This window comes from Ascaphus truei, chromosome 18, assembly GCF_040206685.1.
Source record: "Ascaphus truei isolate aAscTru1 chromosome 18, aAscTru1.hap1, whole genome shotgun sequence".
Classification (NCBI taxonomy): Eukaryota; Metazoa; Chordata; class Amphibia; order Anura; family Ascaphidae; genus Ascaphus; species Ascaphus truei.
The window spans coordinates 34,695,639-34,722,605 of record NC_134500.1 but is presented as its reverse complement, the minus strand read 5'-3'; the positions used below and the strand labels follow the sequence as shown (position 1 = coordinate 34,722,605).

At 46.7% G+C, this 26,967-nt stretch overlaps 1 protein-coding gene across 3 annotated transcripts in view; it reads right to left on the bottom strand.

Moving 5' to 3' along the window:
• Positions 1 to 26,967, bottom strand: part of ACSBG1 (acyl-CoA synthetase bubblegum family member 1) — a 75,200-nt gene that overhangs the window by 17,474 nt on the left and 30,759 nt on the right. For all 3 annotated transcript variants that reach the window (XM_075576085.1, XM_075576084.1, XM_075576086.1), the window contains exons 3-9: positions 20,241 to 20,458; positions 15,226 to 15,314; positions 13,994 to 14,114; positions 8,064 to 8,144; positions 6,510 to 6,659; positions 6,229 to 6,405; positions 3,353 to 3,534 (exon numbers count right to left, since the gene is read on the bottom strand). In XM_075576085.1, the coding sequence (XP_075432200.1) occupies positions 3,353 to 3,534; positions 6,229 to 6,405; positions 6,510 to 6,659; positions 8,064 to 8,144; positions 13,994 to 14,114; positions 15,226 to 15,314; positions 20,241 to 20,458 (1,018 nt within the window). The remainder of the gene's footprint in view (positions 1 to 3,352; positions 3,535 to 6,228; positions 6,406 to 6,509; positions 6,660 to 8,063; positions 8,145 to 13,993; positions 14,115 to 15,225; positions 15,315 to 20,240; positions 20,459 to 26,967) is intronic.

Sequence of the window (26,967 nt, the reverse complement as noted above, 5' to 3'; positions counted from 1 at the left end):
TCCCCCATGGGGAGATCTGCAAGCAAGGAACTGCGCAACAACCACAACACCACCATCAAACCAGCAGATCAAGGAGGCGCAGTGGTGCTTATGAACACAAATAAATGCATAGAAGAAGGCAATAGACAACTCACAGACAACACCTACTACAAGAAGGGCGACAAGGGGATGGGAAAGAAAAGCAAAGGGAAAAAGAACAATAAAAATAATTTAATAATCATTTAATGCAGAAAATGTTGCAATTCCCAGTCAACATTAATGCCATGTGGGGCCAAGGTATCTAAAGAAAACATCTGTCTCTTGTTCAAGATGTTAATTCTGTCACCACCTCGCTTTAGAATCTCCACCCTGGGGACATTCCACAACGTGTCTTGAAACTGGATAATTCAAATCCTTAATTCTAATAAACCTAACATGTTCCATCATCCGCTGTTTCAATGGTCTTATTGTTCTCCCCACGTATCCCTTAGAACATTTACACCATATGTAATAAATTACAAACTATGTATTACAGTTTATAAAAGATCTAATCACAAAGGGATATTTCATTTTCTCAACTACAAGATTCTTAGCAGGATGAGCGTACCTGCAAATCTTGCATGTACCACATCTAAAAAAAACCTTTTGTTTTATTCAGGGACACCACTATATTCGTTGAAGAGAAAAGGCTAGGGGATATATGGATGGTTTAGCTTTTGTAAAAACCATTCTAGGACCTTTCTCAATAAATGGAAGAAGTTCATTATCCAGACTTAAAACACCCAATGTTTGTGAATTATGTTTTTGACCTGTTGGGCCTGATTACTGAATCTTGTTATAAAAAACGGTGCTAAAGATTCATTGACAGAACCACTGTTTTTATTTCTCATTCTTTTGTGATTTGTCACCACAGGTAGAGGTAAGACGGTCTCTATCCAGATGTAATGCATTTTCAAATGCATTTCTTAAAGTTAAAACATCATACCCCCGGTCCTTAAACCTCTGTGTCAAACCGCTGGAATGATAGATGTATGTCTCATCTGAGGAACACAGCCTCCTCAGCCTAAGAAATTGACCTTTAGGTATCCCCTTTAATAAAGACCGTGGGTGACTGCTGTCTGATCTTAAAAAAGTGTTTTGTGAATTGGTCTTCCTGAAAACCTCCATCTGGATGGTACAGGATAGATCAATATATAAATGTATATCCAAATAATTTATATTTGTTACATGACTTTCAAACGTGAAATTAAAATTAAAATTATTTGTATTCAATATATCGATGAATGTACCCAAATTATCACTATCACCGTCCCAAATTAGGATCAGGTCATCGATATATCTTTTTAAAAAGATTATGTGATTCCGAAATAAATTATTACTACCATAAATGTGAGTGCTCTCCCAAAAACCCATAAATACATTTGCATACGATGGGGCGAATTACGTCATTTATCTCCCCCTCCTCATACTGTACCTTCCCCTCATATCTCCCCCTCCTCATACCTTCCCCTCAGCTCCTCAGATCTCCCCCTACTCATACCTTCCCCTCAGCTCCTCAGATCTCCCCCTCCTCATACCTTCCCCTCAGCTCCTCAGATCTCCCCCTCCTCATACCTTCCCCTCAGCTCCTCATATCTTCCCATCCTCATACCTTCCCCTCAGCTCCTCAGATCTCCCCCTACTCATACCTTCCCCTCAGCTCCTCAGATCTCCCCCTCCTCATACCTTCCCCTCAGCTCCTCATATCTTCCCATCCTCATACCTTCCCCTCAGCTCCTCAGATCTCCCCCTACTCATACCTTCCCCTCAGCTCCTCAGATCTCCCCCTCCTCATACCTTCCCCTCAGCTCCTCATATCTTCCCATCAGCTCCTCAGATCTCCCCCTACTCATACCTTCCCCTCAGCTCCTCAGATCTCCCCCTACTCATACCTTCCCCTCAGCTCCTCAGATCTCCCCCTCCTCATACCTTCCCCTCAGCTCCTCATATCTTCCCATCCTCATACCTTCCCCTCAGCTCCTCAGATCTCCCCCTACTCATACCTTCCTCTCAGCTCCTCAGATCTCCCCCTCCACATACCTTCCCCTCAGCTCCTCATATCTCCCCCTCCTCATATCTCCCCCTCAGCTCCTCCTATGACACACACACAGACAGACAGGACAAACACACAGACAGACAGGACACACACACAGACAAGAGACACACACAGACAAGAGACACACACATAGACAGCACACACACAGACAGACAGCACACAAACACATAGAGGATACAGACAACACACACACACACAAACACACACACACCTCTCTCTCACTGAGAAGCAGCTAACTCCACCCGGTACTAAGCCCCGCCTCCGAGATCCTCTGACCTCCAACCAATCCCCTGCTTCTACTCTCTAAGCCCAGCCCCCCCCGGCATTCTAACATGAAAAAAATACTACCCGGCTGCTGCATCCTCCTCCTCGCCGCCGCCGCTCGCGCCCCCCCCCCCCCCCGACTCCCCCGCGCACCAGGGAGAAGAACCGGGACATTCCCGGAACGGACGGGCAACCGGGACAGCCCAGCAAAAAACGGGACTGTCCCGGCAAAAACGGGACGAATGGTCACCCTACACTAGTGGCCACATACAACCCTACCCTAGAGGGTATACAAAAAATAATCAAAGATCTGCAACCCATGCTGGCAGGCGTTGTGACATTAAAAGAAATCTTCCCCAAACCTCCCATTCTTGCGTTCCGGCAACCACCAAACCTCAAACAGAAATTAGTCAGCAGCAAACTTCATAACAAACTTAAAGACACTGATAATGGCACAAAACCGTGCAACAACACACATTGCAAACTCTGCAAACATATATGCCAAGATCCCACAGCCATCCCCAATTCTCACCTTCCTTATCTCTGTTTTAACACTCTTCCAGTGCCTCCCCCACCCCACCTCATATACATCTCTCTGTTCTTTAGTCTTCCTTTTTTTTCTTTTTTTCCAATCCCTGTCTAAGCCATAGATTCCTTTGTATACCAGTATTGCCGACCTGAGGAAGAGAGCAGGACTCTCGGAAGCTTGTCCTAGGACATAAATTGTTAGTCCAAATAAAAAAGGTCTCACCTAATACTGAAAAACTCATTTATTCTGCACTATCGCAACTGGACTAACACCGCTATTTCCGTTATATATATATATTTATATTAATTTGAAGTGAATGAATGTGATTTGGACAAAAATCTATCTGTATCTGCCTGTCACTTACTTTTAATGGATACCATTTTATGTGCTCCCGATAATATTAACATTATGAGGCTGTATTAGGGAGGGTGTCCTGGCATTAGGGGGTGGGTACAATATGTCACGGTTATAGTATTATTTAGTACTTCCTGGGTGGGCTCCGGTTACTTTCCAAGCTGACGGCCATCGCCCAGGACAGCATCTTCCTCCGGAGGAGCCCAGCCTGTGCCGACACGTCTTTGATCTGCTCCATGATTTTCTCCCACACTCGCGGGACCCCCATGAGAGCCGTGGGCTGTGCCTCCCGCAGCGTGTCCACCAGTGTCCCCTGTCACGGAGAACAGGACGCAGAACGCATATTAAACCAGGGGTGTAGCGTCAGCCAATCAGAATGCTCCGTTCCACTTTGCCCAAGGCACACAACTTGCAGTATGATTGGCAAAGGCTGTTGTCGTGGTTACAAAGTACCTGCCTCCTCCCATTCTATTCGCAAACACCCTGTGGCGTGGGTACTGAGCGTTGCAAACCGCTTTTGGGGCGTAAAATTGGCGCACAAAATTTTTAATTGCGTGCGCCTGTATCATACTCTGAAATTTCTGCATCTCAGCCATTAGCGTTAATTTAAAAAAGTAAAACAATTCCGGATATTTGTGGCGTGCAGCAATGGCGGCGCTGGACGCCCAGATATTAATGGGATGTAATAAAAAAAGGAAAAAGTGCATCAAAATCAGCCGCCATGTTGTTATATTGTTAGCGCAGAATTAACATTGCATGTCTTAGACAGGTCTGCAACCCCGCCTTTCACCATTATCACCCAGCACACAGCACTTCCACTGCAGCAAGGGATTCTGGGAAATGACATGCAAATGAGCACACAGTGTCACCTTTTGCTTCAAAACCATTTAACATGGTCCCCTATAAGTTTAAGCTTGCTGCATGGTCACAGTTTTAAGCACAGCCTGGGTTAAGATGCATAGCCAGCAAACCCACTCGCAGACAGCCGTTTCGACCTTAATGGGTCTCTTTAGTGTGGGGTTGGTTATACTGGCCATGCAAAATGAAGCAGGGATAGGTTTCACTACCTAACCAACCCCACACTGAAGAGACCCATTAAGGTCCAAACAGCTTTCTGGGGGTGGGTTTTCTGGCTATGCATCTTAACCCTGGGTGAGGATGGTGAAAGGCGGGATTGCAGACCTAAGACATGCAAATGAGCATACAGGAATATTTCCATTTGCTATACAGTATGCTTTGCTGTGGAGGGTTTTTGTCACTTTTTACCCACCATAACTTAACTAAGTGTGTGTATATATATATATATATATATATAGCAAATGGAAATATTACTGTATGCTCATCTGCATGTCTTAGACAGATCTGCAACCCCGCCTTTCACCATTATCACCCAGCACAAAGCACTTCCACTGAAGCAAGGGATTCTGGGAGATGACATGCAAAAGAGCACACAGTGCCACCTTTTGCTTCAAAACCATTTAACATGGTGTGTATATATATATATTGTTCTCATTTTCATATACCTGTGCATGGAATTGAACCCACAAACTTGTGCCAGCATCCTAGGAACCCCGTCCCATTTCCTTATCTATCTATATGTAAAATACTAATATGATGACTTATTTATTTCTTTTTAACAGAAGGCGGTTGCCGCGGGCCCCGCACAGAGCGCTGCAAGTCAGTGGCGCTCAACACATGGGCAAATTAGTGGGACCCCCGCAGCGCTAATCTACTGACCGAAACGAGAGAAAGTAACTTGCACGGCAGTTGCAGCCGCCCGTGTATCCCTCTGTGTCTCTCTCCCTGCGTGTCTCTCTCCCTGCGTGTCTCTCTCCCTGCGTGTCTCTCTCCCTGCGTGTCTCTCTCCCTGCGTGTCTCTCTCCCTGCGTGTCTCTCTCCCTGCGTGTCTCTCTCCCTGCGTGTCTCTCTCCCTGCGTGTCTCTCTCCCTGCGTGTCTCTCTCCCTGCGTGTCTCTCTCTCTGCGTGTCTCTCTCCCTGCGTGTCTCTCTCCCTGCGTGTCTCTCTCCCTCTGTGTCTCTCTCCCTGCGTGTCTCTCTCCCTGCGTGTCTCTCTCCCTGCGTGTCTCTCTCCCTCTGTGTCTCTCTCCCTGCGTGTCTCTCTCCCTGCGTGTCTCTCTCTCTACGTGTCTCTCTCCCTGCGTGTCTCTCTCCCTCTGTGTCTCTCTCCCTGCGTGTCTCTCTCCCTGCGTGTCTCTCTCCCTCTGTGTCTCTCTCCCTGCGTGTCTCTCTCCCTGCGTGTCTCTCTCCCTGCGTGTCTCTCTCCCTGCGTGTCTCTCTCTCTACGTGTCTCTCTCCCTGCGTGTCTCTCTCCCTGCGTGTCTCTCTCCCTGCGTGTCTCTCTCCCTGCGTGTCTCTCTCTCTACGTGTCTCTCTCCCTGCGTGTCTCTCTCCCTGCGTGTCTCTCTCCCTGCGTGTCTCTCTCCCTGCGTGTCTCTCTCCCTGCGTGTCTCTCTCCCTCTGTGTCTCTCTCCCTGCGTGTCTCTCTCCCTGCGTGTCTCTCTCTCTACGTGTCTCTCTCCCTGCGTGTCTCTCTCCCTGCGTGTCTCTCCCTACGTGTCTCTCGCTGTCTCCCAGCAGTCTCACCAGCAGCAGTCAGAAGCAGCAGCTCAAGTAAGAAGCAGCAGCTCTAGTAAGAAGCAGCAGCAGCAGGAGACACAGAGGGGGGAGAGAGGGAGACAGAGCGGGGAGACAGGCGGAGGGAGACATAGTGGGAGGGAAACAGAGGGGGGAGAGAGGGAGGGAGAGACATAGAGGGAGAGACAGGGGCCCCGCTGCCAGCGTGCCGCCTTGGGCCTCGCCAACTCTAAGGCTGGGCCTGCGACGCCTTTACTACCATTCATGTGAATGGGAGCAAACTAACGCATGATAAACCTTAGCGGCGTCTCGTGGATCTGGGCCACAGATCGCGTGGCAAGGAAAGGGCAAGTGTAAGTTTCACGTCACCACGGACTAACACACTCGTTAATTCAAACTCCTCACTCACAGACCTTCAGGGCGCCCGGATCTGCAAAGTAAACGTGTTCTCCCCATTTCAGTCCCGTCCACAAGTCGAAAATCTGGCCCGCGATGTGGCTGAGAGGGAGGTAACTGACGATGGTTTCCTGCTGGATCTCTGCGGGCGTCATGTCTCCAGCGCGGCTGGCGTGTGCGGCCGTCCACGTGATCTGCATGGGGAGAGCAGTGGGCTTTACGGCTGGGAGGAGAAGGGAAGATACCGGCGGAGACGCCACGGTGGAAGACATTAGCTCAGACGTTATACTCCACGCACATTGTCGTGGCTCAGCATGACTCCTTTCGGAATCCCGGTCGTACCGGAGGTGTAGATGAGGACGCAGCATTGGTTGGGTTTTTGTGCGCTTATGATGTCATCCAGGTGGGCATCCGTAATGTCCTTCCCCAACTCCATGAACTCTTCCCACTGTCCAATGACATAAAAGATGAATTTTGCGATGTGTCAATAACACCTAATGGGTCAGCAGGAACGGACCACCTGGTCCCCGTGTTCTGGCTAATTCCCTAATTTAAGATTGTACTTGATTTCAGTTATTATTTAGGGTAAGTTGTACCTATTGTTACCTATGTGTATTAGCGCCACCACCTCCGCTGAGCCTGCTCCATGTATCCACTACTCTTTAAGAGAAGGACTACCCCTCTCCAGCTTCACTGTGACCTCTCTCACCTCCCTGCCCCCTCATCTCCTCCACAGGTGTATACAGGTTTTATGCTTTCCTAATACATTTGTTTTCCCTTCCAACTCTGCACCATTTAAATTTTCCTCTTCTGGATCATCTTGATATCATTCTGGAGACATGGATGCCACATCCTTGTTCTCCCCGACCTAAACTCTCCTGATTTTATATTTAAAGCGGGATAAAGTCCCTCGCCAACTCCCGGCTGCCTGGGGATAGGACATCATGGCAGGCAGGACCAGGTGAAGCTTCCGTTCCAGTCTGATGATGTCACTGGCCTCACTTGGGCGAGAGAAGCTGAGACACAGGGGATTCTGGGACATGAAATGGCAGCCACATGGTCTCCCTGACACAGCTGCTGAGCCTCACATTGACAGCCGGTTAGAAGTCAGTGGATTTGGAGATATGAAGGGCCACACTTTGGGTCGTGCTGCTAATTGGCCGATTTTAAGCGATGGTTTTAGCTCAAGGTCAGATTTGGGTGGGATTTTAGAAAACGGCATGAAATGTATCAAACTTCTGCCTTTAACGAAGCAGAGAAATAACGAAGCAGTTTAACATACGAGATCTTATATGGGGGTTTTTTTTTTTTAAATAAATCAGTTTTGTAGTATTAGATCATAGTTACTGGCCTTTTTTTCCCCTCCAACTCTTAATGCCATTTTTAATGAGTTTTAAAGCGTCCTTTGAATTCTATGGCAGGCCTTATCCCACCTCCCCAGCAGTGCAAGATCTTTGTAACACTTTCCAGTTTGGGATCATTTGTTGCCAATGTTCCCTGCAGTTTGAGCTGCAAACTGTAACAATAGATAATGTTATCTAAGTAATATAAGGATACATTGTAGCTGCTGTGTTACACTGACTAAAGGATTGATTGAAACTGGATGGCGGCCATTATGTTAGGCACACAATCAGGATTTGTACAGATGTATAACAGGAGCAGCACACGATTGCCAGTTTAGGTAAGAATGTAGGAATATACATTGTCACGCGCTTTACATACACAAAGAAGAAGAAAGAAAAGGGGAGAGTATTATTACTGCGTTAAATAACAGCACCATGTGCTCCAACGAATGTATATGTATGTATGTGAGCTATATCTGGTTATCAGGTAAGTATGTAGCATGACGTACCGTGTATACATGTGCTTGCTTCTCCTGCAGGCTGCCTTTATACTGAACAACAGCTTTAAGGTGAGGTAACTTCTCCCATATCTGCAAATAAGAGCACAGACACAGCATCCTCAGTCTCTGCCATTGCACAACACTATGGGGCTTTGTATTAAACAGACGGGGTGGGACATCTGGACGCGACTGTCTGGCCACGACCAAGCATCCGCCGGTGTTCTGCCGCAGACTGACCCTCCGCCGCCGGCCGCTCCGCTACTGGACGCTTCTACGGGGTAAGTTTTAGGGCAGTGGGATAACTTTAGGGGTTTAGCGGTTAGGGAGGGGGATAACTTTAGGGGTTTAGCGGTTAGGGCAGTGGGATAACTTTAGGGGATTAGCGGTTAGGGTAGGGGGATAACTTTAGGGGTTTAGCGGTTAGGGCAGTGGGATAACTTTAGGGGATTAGCGGTTAGGGTAGGGGGATAACTTTAGGGGTTTAGCGGTTAGGGTAGGGGGATAACTTTAGGGGTTTAGTGGTTAGGGGGATAATTTGGGGGTTTAGCGGTTAGGGTAGGGGGATAACTTTAGGGGATTAGCGGTTAGGGTAGGGGGATAACTTTAGGGGATTAGCGGTTAGGGTAGGGGGATAACTTTAGGGTTTTAGTGGTTAGGGTAGGGGGATAACTTTAGGGGTTTAGCGGTTAGAGTAGGGGGATAATTTAGGGGTTTAGCGGTTAGGGTAGGGGGATAATTTAGGGGGTTAGGGTAGGGGGATAACTTTAGGGGTTTAGTGGTTAGGGGGATAACTTTAGGGGATTAGCGGTTAGGGTAGGGGGATAACTTTAGGGGTTTAGCGGTTAGGGTAGGGGGATAACTTTAGGGGTTTAGCGGTTAGAGTAGGGGGATAATTTAGGGGATTAACGGTTAGGGTAGGGGGATAATTTTAGGGGATTAGCGGTTAGGGTTGGGGGATAACTTTAGGGGTTTAGCGGTTAGGGTAGGGGGATAACTTTAGGGGTTTAGCGGTTAGAGTAGGGGGATAACTTTAGGGGTTTAGCGGTTAGGGTAGGGGGAAAACTTTAGGGTTTTAGTGGTTAGGGTTGGGGGATAACTTTAGGGGTTTAGCGGTTAGGGTAGGGGGATAATTTAGGGGTTTAGCGGTTAGGGTAGGGGGATAATTTAGGGGTTTAGCGGTTAGGGTAGGGGGATAACTTTAGGGGTTTAGTGGTTAGGGGGATAACTTTAGGGGATTAGCGGTTAGGGTAGGGGGATAACTTTAGGGGTTTAGTGGTTAGGGTAGGGGGATAACTTTAGGGGTTTAGCGGTTAGGGTAGGGGGAAAACTTTAGGGGTTTAGCGGTTAGAGTAGGGGGATAACTTTAGGGGTTTAGCGGTTAGGGTAGGGGGAAAACTTTAGGGTTTTAGTGGTTAGGGTTGGGGGATAACTTTAGGGGTTTAGCGGTTAGGGTAGGGGGATAATTTAGGGGTTTAGCGGTTAGGGTAGGGGGATAATTTAGGGGTTTAGCGGTTAGGGTAGGGGGATAATTTAGGGGTTTAGCGGTTAGGGTAGGGGGATAATTTAGGGGTTTAGCGGTTAGGGTAGGGGGATAACTTTAGGGGTTTAGCGGTTAGGGTAGGGGGATAACTTTAGGGGATTAGCGGTTAGGGTTGGGGGATAATTTAGGGGTTTAGCGGTTAGGGTAGGGGGATAACTTTAGGGGATTAGCGGTTAGGGTTGGGGGATAATTTAGGGGTTTAGCGGTTAGGGTAGGGGGATAACTTTAGGGGTTTAGTGGTTAGGGTAGGGGGATAACTTTAGGGGTTTAGCGGTTAGGGTAGGGGGATAACTTTAGGGGTTTAGCGGTTAGGGTTGGGGGATAATTTAGGGGTTTAGCGGTTAGGGTAGGGGGATAACTTTAGGGGTTTAGTGGTTAGGGTAGGGGGATAACTTTAGGGGATTAGCGGTTAGGGTAGGGGGATAATTTTAGTGGATTAGCGGTTAGGGTTGGGGGATAACTTTAGGGGTTTAGCGGTTAGGGTAGGGGGATAACTTTAGGGGTTTAGCGGTTAGAGTAGGGGGATAACTTTAGGGGTTTAGCGGTTAGGGTAGGGGGAAAACTTTAGGGTTTTAGTGGTTAGGGTTGGGGGATAACTTTAGGGGTTTAGCAGTTAGGGTAGGGGGATAATTTAGGGGTTTAGCGGTTAGGGTAGGGGGATAATTTAGGGGTTTAGCGGTTAGGGTAGGGGGATAATTTAGGGGTTTAGCGGTTAGGGTAGGGGGATAACTTTAGGGGTTTAGTGGTTAGGGGGATAACTTTAGGGGATTAGCGGTTAGGGTAGGGGGATAACTTTAGGGGTTTAGCGGTTAGGGTAGGGGGATAACTTTAGGGGATTAGCGGTTAGGGTTGGGGGATAATTTAGGGGTTTAGCGGTTAGGGTAGGGGGATAACTTTAGGGGATTAGCGGTTAGGGTAGGGGGATAATTTAGGGATTTAGCGGTTAGGGGGATAACTTTAGGGGTTTAGCGGTTAGGGTAGGGGGATAATTTAGGGGTTTAGCGGTTAGGGTAGGGGGATAACTTTAGGGGTTTAGCGGTTAGGATAGGGGGATAACTTTAGGGGTTTCGTGGTTAGGGGGGTAACATTAGGGTTTTAATGGTTAGGGTAGGGGGATAATTTAGGGGTTTAGCGGTTAGGGGGATAACTTTAGGGGTTTAGCGGTTAGGGTAGGGGGATAACTTTAGGGGTTTAGTGGTTAGGGTAGGGTGATAATTTAAGGGTTTAGCGGTTAGGGTAGGGGGATAACTTTAGGGGTTTTGTGGTTAGGGGGATAACTTTAGGGGTTTAGCGGTTAGGGTAGGGGGATAACTAGGGGTTTTGTGGTTAGGGGGATAACTTTAGGGGTTTAGCGGTTAGGGTAGGGGGATAACTTTAGGGGTTTAGCGGTTAGGGTAGGGGGATAATTTAGGGGTTTAGCGGTTAGGGTAGGGGGATAATTTAGGGGTTTAGCGGTTAGGGTTGGGGGATAACTTTAGGGGTTTAGCGGTTAGGGTAGGGGGATAACTTTAGGGGTTTAGCGGTTAGGGTAGGGGGATAACTTTAGGGGATTAGTGGTTAGGGTAGGGGGATAACTTTAGGGGTTTAGCGGTTAGGGTAGGGGGATAACTTTAGGGAATTAGTGGTTAGGGTAGGGGGATAACTTTAGGGGTTTAGCGGTTAGGGGGATAACTTTAGGGGTTTAGCGGTTGGGGTAGGGGGATATATTTAGGGGATTAGCGGTTAGGGTAGGGGGATAACTTTAGGGGTTTAGCGGTTAGGGTAGAGGGATAACTTTAGGGGTTTAGCGGTTAGGGGGATAAATTTAGGAGTTTAGCGGTTAGGGTAGGGGATAACTTTAGGGGTTTAGCGGTTAGGGTAGGGGGATAACTTTAGGGGTTTAGCGGTTAGGGAGGGGGATAACTTTAGGGGTTTAGTGGTTAGGGTAGGGGGATAACTTTAAGGGTTTAGCGGTTAGGGTAGGGGGATAAATAGGGGTCTAGCGGTTAGGGGATAACTTTAGGGGTTTAGCGGTTAGGGTAGGGGGATAAATTTAGGGGATAAGCGGTTAGAGTAGGGGGATAACTTTAGGGGATAAGCGGTTAGAGTAGGGGGATAACTTTATGGGTTTAGCGGCTAGGGTAGGGGGATAACTTTAGGGGTTTAGCGGTTAGGGAGGGGGATAACTTTAGGGGTTTAGCGGTTAGGGTAGGGGGATAACTTTAGGGGTTCAGTGGTTAGGGGATAACTTTAGGGGTTTAGCGGTTAGAGTAGAGGGATAACTTTAGGGGTTTAGTGGTTAGGGTAGGGGGATAACCTTATGGGTTTAGCGGTTAGGGGGATAACTTTGGGGGTTTAGCGGTTAGGGTAGAGGATAACTTTAGGGGATTAGCAGTTAGGGTAGGGGGATAACTTTAGGGGTTTAGTGGTTAGGGGACAACTTTAGGGGTTTAGCGGTTAGGGAGGGGGATAACTTTAGGGGTTTAGCGGTTAGGGTAGGGGGATAACTTTAGGGGTTTAGCGGTTAGGGTAGGGGGATAACTTTAGGGGTTCAGTGGTTAGGGGATAACTTTAGGGGTTTAGCGGTTAGGGTAGAGGGATAACTTTAGGGGTTTAGTGGTTAGGGTAGGGGGATAACCTTATGGGTTTAGCGGTTAGGGGGATAACTTTGGGGGTTTAGCGGTTAGGGTAGAGGATAACTTTAGGGGATTAGCAGTTAGGGTAGGGGGATAACTTTAGGGGTTTAGTGGTTAGGGGACAACTTTAGGGGTTTAGCGGTTAGGGTAGAGGGATAACTTTAGGGGTTTAGAGGTTAGGGGGATAACTTTAGGGGTTTAGCGGTTAGGGGGATAACTTTAGGGTGGTTAGGGAGGGGGATAACTTTAGGAGAATTACAGTTAGGGTAGGGGGATAACTTTAGGAGTTTAGTGGTTAGCGGGATAACTTTAGGACTTTAGCGGGTTAGGGCAGCGGGATAACTTTAGGAGTTTAGCGGTTAGAAGGGGGATAACTTTAAAGGTTTAGTGGTTAGGGAGGGGGATAACTTTAGGGGTTTAGTGGTTAGGGAGGGGGATAACTTTAGGGGTTTAGCGGTTAGGGTAGGGGGATAACTTTAGGGGTTTAGCGGTTAGGGTAGGGAGATAACTTTATGGGTTTAGCGGTTAGGGTAGCGGGATAACTTTAGGACTTTAGCTGGTTAGGGTAGGGGGATAACTTTAGGGGTTTAGCGGGTAGGGGGATAACTTTAGGGATTCAGTGGTTAGGGTAGGGGGATAACTTTAGGGGTTTAGCGGTTAGGGAGGGGGATACATTTAGGGGTTTAGCGGTTAGGGTAGGGGGATAACCTTATGGGTTTAGCGGTTAGGGGGATAACTTTAGGGGTTTAGCGGTTAGGGGGATAACTTTAGGGGTTTAGTGGTTAGGGTAGCGGGATAACTTTAGGACTTTAGCGGGTTAGGGCAGGGGGATAACTTTAGGGGTTTAGTGGTTAGGGTAGGGGGATAACTTTAGGGGTTTAGCGGTTAGGGTAGGGGGATACATTTAGGGGTTTAGCGGTTAGGGTAGGGGGATAACTTTAGGGGTTTAGCGGTTAGGGTAGGGGGATAACTTTAGGGGATTAGCGGTTAGGGTAGGGGGATAACTTTAGGGGTTTAGTGGTTAGGGTAGGGGGATAACTTTAGGGGTTTAGCGGTTAGGGTAGGGGGATACATTTAGGGGTTTAGCGGTTAGGGTAGGGGGATAACTTTAGGGGATTAGCGGTTAGGGTAGGGGGATAACATTAGGGGTTTAGCAGTTAGGGTAGGGGGGTTTAGGTTAACGTTTTAAAGGTTTTTGTGGCAAAGCGGTCAGTGGCTGCAAGTCCCTGCCGCGAGTTTACTTGCGCCTAAACACCGGCGGTCACTTGTTCACGGCAAAACGGCCGCCGCCACCACATGTTCTAGACCGTTATACAGGGGGGTTGCTGGCAGATCTCCGGTCAGCATCCGAGTGGCGGATTTCCCCAATCGGCGCGCTGAAATCCGAAGTCGGATTCTACCCACTTCCGCCCGCGCGGGTTCTTTCCGACCCGTCCATGGGGCGCTAGGATTTACCTCCAGCTATATACTCCTTCCCCCCATTTATAACTCCGTCGGACGGGTTTTCAGCAATAGGAAAAAGAAAGAAAAACCTGAATCTGCCTTTTTTTAAGACTAGTCCTTTAAGCCTCAGATTTCAGCGACTTAAATTTCTCCGGTTGCGGGCAGCGAGGATGTTACAGTACTAAGCGCTTTGGGGGTAACCCGGTTGCTTCCCCTGAAGATAGGAAGGTTGCGTTTGTACAACGACGGCGGAGACTTTTGCCAGATCCTTTGGCGAAATGGAACATGACGAGCGTGAGTGGCGCGACGGCTTCCCGACGCCTCCGCCTTCCCCGCGGTACCTGCGTGATCTTCTCCAGCTGCTTCGGATTTTCAACCACGATAATGTCCGCTTGGCAATCGCTGGCGACGTAGTGACAAGCCTCGGGGGAATTGGTCGTATAAATCCCCGTCGTGATTCCCCTAATAACGTTCAATGTAAAATGAAATGTGTGACATTTAGGCGACATTTCTCATGTAAATAACTTTCCTCCCGTAGACTTTCATGGGTTCCCCCCTCTACAAGAAATGGTTTGTTCCCATAGACTTTCATGGGTTCCCCCCTCTACAAGAAATGGTTTGTTCCCATAGACTTTCATGGGTTCCCCCCTCTACAAGAAATGGTTTGTTCCCATAGACTTTCATGGGTTCCCCCCTCTACAAGAAATGGTTTGTTCCCATAGACTTTCATGGGTTCCCCCCTCTACAAGAAATGGTTTGTTCCCATAGACTTTCATGGGTCCCCCCCTCTACAAGAAATGGTTTGTTCCCATAGACTTTCATGGGTACCCCCCTCTACAAGAAATGGTTTGTTCCCATAGACTTTCATGGGTCCCCCCCTCTACAAGAAATGGTTTGTTCCCATAGACTTTCATGGGTTCCCCCCTCTACAAGAAATGGTTTGTTCCCATAGACTTTCATGGGTTCCCCCCTCTACAAGAAATGGTTTGTTCCCATAGACTTTCATGGGTTTCCCCCTCTACAAGAAATGGTTTGTTCCCATAGACTTTCATGGGTTCCCCCCTCTACAAGAAATGGTTTGTTCCCATAGACTTTCATGGGTTCCCCCCTCTACAATAAATGGTTTGTTCCCATAGACTTTCATGGGTTCCCCCCTCTACAAGAAATGGTTTGTTCCCATAGACTTTCATGGGTTCCCCCCTCTACAAGAAATGGTTTGTTCCCATAGACTTTCATGGGTTCCCCCCTCTGCAAGAAATGGTTTGTTCCCATAGACTTTCATGGGTTCCCCCCTCTGCAAGAAATGGTTTGTTCCCATAGACTTTCATGGGTTCCCCCCTCTGCAAGAAATGGTTTGTCCCCATAGACTTTCAAGGGATTCCCCTCCACAAGAAATGGTTTGTTCCCATAGACTTTCATGGGATTCCCCTCTACAAGAAATGGTTTGCCCCCATAGACTTTAATGGGATCCCTCTACAAGAAATGGTTTGTTCCCATAGACTTTAATGGGACCCCTCTGCATGGTTTGTCCCCGTGGATCTGTGTGTCTGTCTTGGCACAGGGTCACACTCACCCGGCAAAAACAGTTCCTACAGCAGAAATAAACCATTCCGGGGAATTAAACCCAAGTATCCCGACACTGTGAAAACGTCCCAATCCGAGCTGCAAACACAGGAAACACGTCCATTTAAAAGGCAGTCCCTTCCAGGGACAAAGTGAGACACGGTGACGTGGTTAAGGGGTTAAAAACTGGGGGGATTCCCTCCCACATTGGGAGTGTTATGTATTATTATTTTACCAAAAATGAGAATTACACAGTGTTCAATGTAGAAAATCATTACAAATATTGTATGTCGGCACATATTGTAATACTGTGAAAACTAATAAAAATTTAAGTTACAAAAAAAAAAAACTGGGGGATTCACACTTATTTTTAAAGTGAAAACAGAAAAATGTTGCGCTCAATGTGGTCTGTGCTAGAGAATAGTGACTTATATATAAATTAATAATACAACCTGATACAGTAGGTGATGTTTTGTGCTGCTGATCAGTGGGAATGGTTCAAACACCAAGCTAGATAGAAACAAAAAAAGAACAGCGCAAAAAACCCATAGTGTAGTATATTTAAATAGTTTTATAAAAAATAAAGGTGAGTATTGCACGTACATCAAAAAGAAGGGTTAATAGCAAGACATGTTAGGGACATGTTACCACTCGGCAGGCATAACGGGATACAGGCACCGGGAATTGGACGTCCTCCCTCAAGATGCTGGTATCTGGATGCAGAGTATACAGCTCAGCTCGGTTCACAGCGTTGGGGAACCTTCCCGCGCCTTCACGGAGCTCACAGCAGTTGTTCTCAGGGGTGGATCACCGCGTCTCTTCCTGGTTAGTCCATGTTGGCGTGTGACGTCATCCGGCAGCGTCTCTCGGCCGGTCGCGTCTTTAGTGCGTCACTCCTTGGCGATATGCAGTCGAGCAGTGTACAGAGTCCCTTGCAGGTCCCGCAATGAAACAAATGTCCCAATATAATGCCGCAATGGGGGTAAATGTAAAGAATAAAGGAACGCGCCCTCTCCTACGCGTTTCGTACTTTCGTACTTCGTCAGGGAATGATGGAGGAGGTTCCAGGGGCGGTTCTTATACACTCAGCATTATTGCTATTGGTTCAGAGTAATTGTATTCAACTCCCCCCACCTGGAGAGGCATTCACTCATCCCGTGGAGGTACTCGAATTACAAAGACATTTTTTATATAAACATACATGGGATAAAGCACACTTAAAAAAATATAATAAACTTTAATAATTCGAATCAAGGCTTTTAAAAATATATATATATCAAATCAAGACTCTAAAAGTAAAGAAACAAAAAATTAGTCACATAATAAAAATCACATTTAGAGATGTAAAGTGCTAACTCCCAATAGTTAAGAGTAACATAGATTAGCATATGATTTCTAGTAAATATATAAATACATATGGAAATCTATAGGATAATGTAATGGTCTAGGAATAGATCTATGGGGTTAAAGTTTGTTAGAGTTATTTCAAAGAGAGAAGGTATTCTAATAATCCTTAAAGGTATTAATTCTATATAACTTAAAATATATTTTAAAATAATTAATTAAATATTTCTTAAAACACTGGTGCAGTTCATGTTTAATTGAAAAATTACTAATTAAAAAAGAGACCATACGTCAATCTCCTCATTTAGACCTAGTGGAGACAGAGTCTGGAGTTTATAAATCCACAGACTTTCTTGTTTGGACAATTTCTTGTCTCTGTCACCACCACGTCTACCTGAGGAGGGCGATGAGGACACTTTGGAGCTCTTTAAGGTCTATCTGAACTCGAATGATTACAATTTGAAATTTACATCTGAGACAAATGTAAGTCAGATAGATTTTTTGGACTTAAGTTTAATGTCAAGGGTGGGTGAAAACATCAACACTAAAACTTTCTTTAAAAAAGTGGATACTAACAGCTTCCTTCTGTCTTCCAGTAATCACAAAAGATCCTGGATTGACATCATACCCCAAAGTCAGTTTATGCGTATTAAACGTAACTGCAGTCTCCAAGCTGACTTTGAAGTTCAATCGGTCTCTCTTTTGGATAAATTTATAGAACGTGGGTATGATAAGGCCCTTTTGCTCAGCTCTTTAGAAAAAGTCGATAGAATGGATAGGGACTCTCTACTGATTCAGAAGATGAAAAGAACAACAAATGATGAGGTAGACGACAAACTAAAAGTCCCATTTATTACAGAGTTTAGCTCAGTGAGCACTAGTGTGCAAAAAATAATTAATAAAAACTGGGGCATTCTCTGTAATGATCCTATTTTGGGGCCCTCTCTCCAAAACAAACCAAGCTTTATCTATCGTCGGGCTAAGACCCTCAAGCACTTCCTAGCACCTAGTGATATTGGTTTCCCTACTAATATGTCACTGGAGCCATCATGGATGCCGACTAAGCCAAACGGCAACTTTTGCTGTGGGAAGTGCAAAGCCTGCAAAATGTTAAGTTCTAACCGCAAATCTTTCATATCTAACACGACTAAGGAAAAATTCACAGTGAAAGATTGCATATCTTGTAAATCCACATATGTGGTTTATTTATTGCAGTGTCCCTGTGGATACCAATATGTTGGGCGAACTAAAAGATTTTTAAGAGTCAGGATTTTAGAACACGCTAGAAACATTAGATTAGGATTAGAACAACATAGCGTGTCCAGACATTTTAAAATCAAACATGACTGTGACTCTTCGCTCTTGACATATGTGGGAATTCAGATTGTACAATCAGGTAGACGTGGTGGTGACAGAGACAAGAAATTGTCCAAACAAGAAAGTCTGTGGATTTATAAACTCCAGACTCTGTCTCCACTAGGTCTAAATGAGGAGATTGACGTATGGTCTCTTTTTTAATTAGTAATTTTTCAATTAAACATGAACTGCACCAGTGTTTTAAGAAATATTTAATTAATTATTTTAAAATATATTTTAAGTTATATAGAATTAATACCTTTAAGGATTATTAGAATACCTTCTCTCTTTGAAATAACTCTAACAAACTTTAACCCCTAAGATCTATTCCTAGACCATTACATTATCCTATAGATTTCCATATGTATTTATATATTTACTAGAAATCATATGCTAATCTATGTTACTCTTAACTATTGGGAGTTAGCACTTTACATCTCTAAATGTGATTTTTATTATGTGACTAATTTTTTATTTCTTTACTTTTAGAGTCTTGATTTGATATATATATATATTTTTAAAAGCCTTGATTCGAATTATTAAAGTTTATTGTTTTTTTTTTTTAAGTGTGCTTTATCCCATGTATGTTTATATAAAAAATGTCTTTGTAATTCGAGTCCCTCCACGGGATGAGTGAATGCCTCTCCAGGTGGGGGGAGCTGAATACAATTACTCTGAACCAATAGCAATAATGCTGAGTGTATAAGAACCGCCCCTGGAACCTCCTCCATCATTCCCTGACGAAGTACGAAAGTACGAAACGCGTAGGAGAGGGCGCGTTCCTTTATTCTTTACATATACCCCCATTGCGGCATTATATTGGGACATTTGTTTCATTGCGGGACCTGCAAGGGACTCTGTACACTGCTCGACTGCACATCGCCAAGGAGTGACGCACTAAAGACGCGACCGGCCGAGAGACGCTGCCGGATGACGTCACACGCCAACGTGGACTAACCAGGAAGAGACGCGGTGATCCACCCCTGAGAACAACTGCTGTGAGCTCCGTGAAGGCGCGGGAAGGTTCCCCAACGCTGTGAACCGAGCTGAGCTGTATACTCTGCATCCAGATACCAGCATCTTGAGGGAGGACGTCCAATTCCCGGTGCCTGTATCCCGTTATGCCTGCCGAGTGGTAACATGTCCCTAACATGTCTTGCTATTAACCCTTCTTTTTGATGTACGTGCAATACTCACCTTTATTTTTTATAAAACTATTTAAATATACTACACTATGGGTTTTTTGCGCTACACTTATTTTAAACATGAAATCCATCACCTAGAAGTATTATTAAATCCTGTATTAAAATCAGTGTGTAAGCCTGGGGACGCGGAGACCCAGGAGGGGGGGATATCTCTGTGTGCTGAGACCCGGAAGGGGGGGATATCTCTGTGTGCTGAGACCCGGGAGGGTGGGATATCTCTGTGTGCTGAGACCCGGGAGGGGGGGGGGGGATATCTCTGTGTGCTGAGACCCGGGAGGGGGGGGGGATATCTCTGTGTGCTGAGACCTGGGAGGAGAGGGGGGGGGGGATATCTCTGTGTGCTGAGACCCGGGAGGGGGGGGGGGATATCTCTGTGTGCTGAGACCCGGGAGGGGGGGGGGGATATCTCTGTGTGCTGAGACCCGGGAGGGGGGGGGGATATCTCTGTGTGCTGAGACCCGGGAGGGGGGGGGGATATCTCTGTGTGCTGAGACCCGGGAGGGGGGGGGGGATATCTCTGTGTGCTGAGACCCAGGAGGGGGGGATATCTCTGTGTGCAGAGACCCGGGAGGAGGGGGCAGGAATCTCTGTGTGCTGAGACCCAGGAGGGGGGGATATCTCTGTGTGCAGAGACCCGGGAGGAGGGGGGGGGGGAATCTCTGTGTGCCGAGACCCGGGAGGGGGGGGGGATATCTCTGTGTGCTGAGACCCGGGAGGATGGGGGGGGATATCTCTGTGTGCTGAGACCCGGGAGGGAGGGGGGGGGATATCTCTGTGTGCTGAGACCCGGGAGGAGGGGGGGGGGGGGGATATCTCTGTGTGCTGAGACCCGGGAGGAGGGGGGGGGGGGGGATTTCCTCTGGCTGCTCCCTCCTGTGTGATATCCCTGTGTGCTGAGCAGGAGTTTGCGCAGGCAAAGCCCCCTCTCTCCTCCCTCCTTAGAAAATGATTCGTACTTCCAAATGAACCAAAATGGGCAAATCTCTGAATTTTTGGGATTGCACCTTTAAATACTTAAACAAAGTAGGAATGGCAGAGAAGGGGTGTTATATGGCTGAATGCTTCCATTTCCTGGCCTCTCCCACCCATGTTCCCCAGTAGGACTATGCGAGGCTCTGACCTTCAGGAAGCTTTTGGCCGCTCTGCGGCACAACTTGTAGTATTCCAGGTAGGTGACGCGCTCCCAGACCCCGCCCCTCTTGCTGGACATTGCGTCCAATGCGCCATATCTATCCACACACTCCAGGAACATCTGGTGCACGGTGATTGGACTCTGGGAGCAGGAGGGATCAATCCGGAGCTTGACGGAACCATCAGGCGACGTGGTCCATAACGTCTCTAGGGAAGCAGAGAATAAAGGGACTGACCCGTTAACCCATTAAACACGTCACTGTCATTAGGTTACTTTGTTCCTATGTGGGACTGACCCGTTAACCCATTAAACACGTCCCTGTCATTAGGTCACTTTGCCCCTACGTGGGACTGACCCTTTAACCCATTAAACACGTCCCTGTCATTAGGTCACTTTGCCCCTACGTGGGACTGTCCCTTTAACCCATTAAACACGTCCCTGTCATTAGGTCACTTTGCTCCTACGTGGGACTGACCCTTTAACCCATTAAACACGCCCCTGTACTTAGGTCACTTTGCCCCTACGTGAGACTGACCCTTTAACCCATTAAACACGTCCCTGTCATTAGGTCACTTTGCCCCTACGTGGGACTGACCCATTAACCCATTAAACATGTCCCTGTCATTAGGTCACTTTGTCCCTACGTGGGACTGACCCTTTAACCCATTAAACACGCCCCTGTCATTAGGTCACTTTGCTCCTACGTGGGACTGACCCGTTAACCCATTAAACACGTCCCTGTCATTAGGTCACTTTGCTCCTACGTGGGACTGACCCGTTAACCCATTAACCACGTCACTATAAGTAGGTCACTTTGCCCCTACGTGGGACTGACCCTTTAACCCATTAAACACGTCCCTGTCATTAGGTCACTTTGCTCCTACGTGAGACTGACCCTTTAACCCATTAAACACGTCCCTGTCATTAGGTCACTTTGCCCCTACGTGGGACTGACCCATTAACCCATTAAACATGTCCCTGTCATTAGGTCACTTTGTCCCTACGTGGGACTGACCCTTTAACCCATTAAACACGCCCCTGTCATTAGGTCACTTTGCTCCTACGTGGGACTGACCCGTTAACCCATTAAACACGTCCCTGTCATTAGGTCACTTTGCTCCTACATGGGACTGTCCCTTTAACCCATTAAACACGTCACTGTCATTAGGTCACTTTGTTCCTATGTGGGACTGACCCGTTAACCCATTAAACACGTCCCTGTCATTAGGTCACTTTGCCCCTACGTGGGACTGACCCTTTAACCCATTAAACACGTCCCTGTCATTAGGTCACTTTGCCCCTACGTGGGACTGTCCCTTTAACCCATTAAACACGTCCCTGTCATTAGGTCACTTTGCTCCTACGTGGGACTGACCCTTTAACCCATTAAACACGCCCCTGTACTTAGGTCACTTTGCCCCTACGTGAGACTGACCCTTTAACCCATTAAACACGTCCCTGTCATTAGGTCACTTTGCCCCTACGTGGGACTGTCCCTTTAACCCATTAAACACGTCCCTGTCATTAGGTCACTTTGCTCCTACGTGGGACTGACCCTTTAACCCATTAAACACGCCCCTGTACTTAGGTCACTTTGCCCCTACGTGAGACTGACCCTTTAACCCATTAAACACGTCCCTGTCATTAGGTCACTTTGCCCCTACGTGGGACTGACCCATTAACCCATTAAACATGTCCCTGTCATTAGGTCACTTTGTCCCTACGTGGGACTGACCCTTTAACCCATTAAACACGCCCCTGTCATTAGGTCACTTTGCTCCTACGTGGGACTGACCCGTTAACCCATTAAACACGTCCCTGTCATTAGGTCACTTTGCTCCTACGTGGGACTGACCCGTTAACCCATTAACCACGTCACTGTAAGTAGGTCACTTTGCCCCTACGTGGGACTGACCCTTTAACCCATTAAACACGTCCCTGTCATTAGGTCACTTTGCTCCTACGTGAGACTGACCCTTTAACCCATTAAACACGTCCCTGTCATTAGGTCACTTTGCCCCTACGTGGGACTGACCCATTAACCCATTAAACATGTCCCTGTCATTAGGTCACTTTGTCCCTACGTGGGACTGACCCTTTAACCCATTAAACACGCCCCTGTCATTAGGTCACTTTGCCCCTACGTGGGACTGACCCGTTAACCCATTAACCACGTCACTGTAAGTAGGTCACTTTGCCCCTACGTGGGACTGACCCTTTAACCCATTAAACACGTCCCTGTCATTAGGTCACTTTGCCCCTACGTGGGACTGACCCGTTAACCCATTAACCACGTCACTGTAAGTAGGTCACTTTGCCCCTACGTGGGACTGACCCTTTAACCCATTAAACACGTCCCTGTCATTAGGTCACTTTGCCCCTATGTGGGACTGACCCATTAACCCATTAAACACGTCCCTGTCATTAGGTCACTTTGCCCCTATGTGGGACTGACCCTTTAACCCATTAAACACGTCCCTGTCATTAGGTCACTTTGCCCCTATGTGGGACTGACCCTTTAACCCATTAAACACGTCCCTGTCATTAGGTCACTTTGCCCTTATGTGGGACTGACCCTTTAACCCTGCATTAGGCAGTGAGGCATTTAAAGTGAGGTTTTTAAGTGATACAGTTAGACTACAGTTTGACTAGAGGTGACTGGGGACTGCTTCTTTCTGCAAACTCTTTAACTCAAGACAACAAATGGTAAGCTATTCAGATCACACTATGATCCCATGCTTGTTAGCCTGCATAGTTTAACCCCCCACCCCTTTACAACTTCTTTCACTGCAGCCTCTCCCAAAACTGACTGCACAAAACACTGAAACCCTGACTTGACCCTAGCATTGCAATGCAGCAAAACACATGACAAGGTACAGGTTCACCCCTGCTGTTTAGTCTGCACACACTCACTCTGCTCATAACAGCTCCATGCAACACTGCCTACCTCTGGCATCATGAACCTGCTATGTCTTCTAACTTTTTTCTTTCTCCTGGCCTCATGGAGATGTTACTCCCTCTATCCACTACAAACTCCTCCATCCTGGCCCGCACCCAACATCACCATACACCCTGGACTACTCAAAAGCCTTGCACTATCTACTGAATGTTGGTGGAGAACTCTAAAAACCAGCACACCAACCACTGCTCACTCTAATGGAAAACACCACAAATCTACAACTTGTAAACAACTACCCAAATTTCTTCTCATACTATTACTCTCTCTAGCAGGTGATATTGAAACTAACCCAGGTCCTCCCATTTCAGCTCTGTCCCATGCCCCTGAGAATTCCACCTTTAAATTCCAAAAAGGGCTATCTGTCGCCCATATAAACATCCGGAGCCTGCTGCCCAAACTAGACGAACTAAGGGCATGGTGCCTTATGCATAATCCCAAAGCCATCGTTCTTACAGAAACATGGCTATCCTCTAAAACCCCTGATGCAAATATCGCCATTCAGGGATACTCCATTTTTAGGAGAGATAGGTCAAAGAGAGGAGGAGGGGTGTTATTTTATATTGCAGACACCTTACAATTTACACTGCTACATTGCCCACCAAGTCCACCCTCTTTTGAAACTCTAGTTGGCAAAATCTGCCTCCCCTTTTCTAAGCCCATCTTGCTTGCTGGCATCTACCGCCCCCCTAAAGCCCCTCTACAATCCCTGACTGATATCACCCAATTTCTTGCCTCCATTTCCTCTCTGAATGAGAAGAGTGAGCTGCTAGTTCTTGGGGATTTCAACTTCAATTGGCTTGACCCTAAAAACCACAAAATCCAGATACAACTCAAGTCACTTAACCTATCGCAACTCATTTCCCAACCCACACGAATAAACCTGAAGTCGCATAACCATTCCTTGCTAGACTGGATTCTCTCCTCAAACCCCAGCAGAATCCAATCCTCTGGCATCCTTCCTGACATTTTCAGTGACCATGCAATAGTGTACTGTGTAAGGAAAATTAAACCGCCCCATTCAAGCCCCAAAGTTCTCCTCACTAGAACATTTAAAAACTTTAACCCACAACAGTTTCTGGATGACCTTACCAACTGCCCATGGCACAGAATCGATTTAATTCCCGACCCTGATTCTGCGCTCGACTATTTCCAATCCGAGTTCTTAAAACTCTGAGATACCCATGCTCCACTACGCAAAATAAGGGTACGGGGGGCCCACCTTCCATGGGTTACACCTGACCTTATAGCACTCTACCAGTTCAGGGATGCCTTGTGGAAAAGCTACAAAGTAACTGGCACTACCAAGGATCTCAATCACTACAGATGCCTGCGGAACGTGTGCACAAGGCAAACAAGGCATGCAAAAGCACAATATTACTCTGACAATCTCCTCCAGAATACATCAAACCCAGCTAATTTCTGGAAGGTTATCAACAATATATTCCAGCCTCCTAACCATCAACAACCAAGTAATATCACTAAGGGGGATATTACTCTGACAAACCCCACTGACATTGCAAATGCATTCAATGATTACTTTGTGGGGTGTGCCACTAACTTATTAGCGAAACGCAGCACAAACCCCAAACCTGAATCTCATCCTGGGAGTACCCCTATAGTCCCACCCCCTCCCAACACTGCCCACAATTTTCAATTTAGCCCAGTATCTGAAGAGGAGATTACACAAGCGCTCCTCAAACTAAAACTAAGCAGCCAATGTGGACCCGACTTACTACAATCTAGGTTCCTACGACTTGGTGCCCCAGCCATTGCCAAACCAATTGCGTCCATAGTCAACTCTATCCTGTCTGCAGGCCATATCCCTAAGACCTGGAAAACTGCCAGAGTTGTCCCAATCTTCAAAAGTAGGGACAAAAACACTGTCTCAAACTACAGGCCAATCTCACTTCTCCCAATTCTATCCAAAGTCATGGAAAAATGTGTCCACTCCCAATTAAGCGAGTTCTACACCAAGACAAATTTCCCTAGCCAATTCCAGTCTGGGTTTCGTCCCAAACACTCCACCGTAACTACCCTGCTAAAAGTTTGCAATGAAATCCAGTGTGGAATGGAACGGGGACAACTCACTGGTGCAGTATTCCTAGATTTTGCAAAGGCTTTTGACACAGTTGATCATGCTATCCTGCTTAACAAACTCCAGAGCTCTGGAATAGGGAAACATGCTTTAAACTGGTTTCAGTCCTACCTATCAGGAAGATCCCAACATGTGTCCATCTCAGGCTCTAACTCCAACCCCCTGGATATCACCTGTGGTGTCCCGCAAGGCTCTGTTCTGGGGCCCCTACTCTTCTCAGTGTTCATTAATGATCTTCCCACAGCTTGTAAGGAAGCCTCAATACACATGTATGCAGATGACACAATCCTGTATGCACACAGCCATAGCCTCTCTGACCTTCAACACATACTTCAGTCTGACTTTTTGAGACTCGAAAACTGGATTTCCCAAAACAAACTGTTTTTAAACACTGACAAGACTGTAACAATGGTATTTGGGACCAAGACTAAATTTGTAAAGCTTCCAGTGACTGAGCTCCTGATTAGAACCAACGCTAAAACCACCCTAACACCTGTCACTAGTTTTAAATACCTGGGCTTATGGTTTGACTCCCACTTAACATTCGGGATGCACATTGATACCCTGACAACCAAGACCTATGCCAAACTAGGGGTACTTTACAGGAACAAATCCTCCCTAAGTCTCCTGGTCAGAAAGCGTATTGCACAGCAGATGCTAATGCCAATTATTGACTATGGAGACATAGTATATGGCTCGGCTCCTCAAACCCACCTTAGCAAACTTGACACCCTCTACAATTCAATTTGTCGTTTTGTTCTCCAATGCAACTACAACACACATCACTGCGAAATGCTCAAAGAACTAGATTGGTCATCACTAGAGTCTAGGCGCAAAGTTCACCTTTCCTGTCTCACCCTCAAATACTTTCTGGGCAAGCTACCCAGCTACCTGAACAAGCTCCTCACCCCTACCACATGCAGTACCTATCACCTGAGATCAGACTCCAAAAGACTATTCATGGTCCCAAGACTCAACAAAGTATCCGGACGTTCCTCCTTCTCCTTCCGTGCACCCCAAAACTGGAACAACCTACCAGAGACTCTCATATCCACCACCAGCTTAAGTTCTTTCAAATCTAAGGCTGTCTCACACTTTAATCTGGTCTGTAACTGTTTCATACGCTCATAATATATATTTTCTTTAACTGTGCATGCAATGTCTTGTATATAAATGTATACCTTGTTCATTTATGTAACTGTATTTGTAACCATGTATTATTTGTTTTACTCTGTGCCCAGGACATACTTGAAAACGAGAGGTAACTCTCAATGTATTACTTCCTGGTAAAATATTTTATAAATAAATAAATAAATAAATAAACCCATTAAACACGTCCCTGTCATTAGGTCACTTTGCCCTTATGTGGGACTGACCCTTTAACCCATTAAACACGTCCCTGTCATTAGGTCACTTTGCCCTTATGTGGGACTGACCCTTTAACCCATTAAACACGTCCCTGTCATTAGGTCACTTTGCCCTTATGTGGGACTGACCCTTTAACCCATTAAACACGTCCCTGTCATTAGGTCACTTTGCCCTTATGTGGGACTGACCCTTTAACCCATTAAACACGTCCCTGTCATTAGGTCACTTTGCCCTTATGTGGGACTGACCCTTTAACCCATTAAACACGTCCCTGTCATTAGGTCACTTTGCCC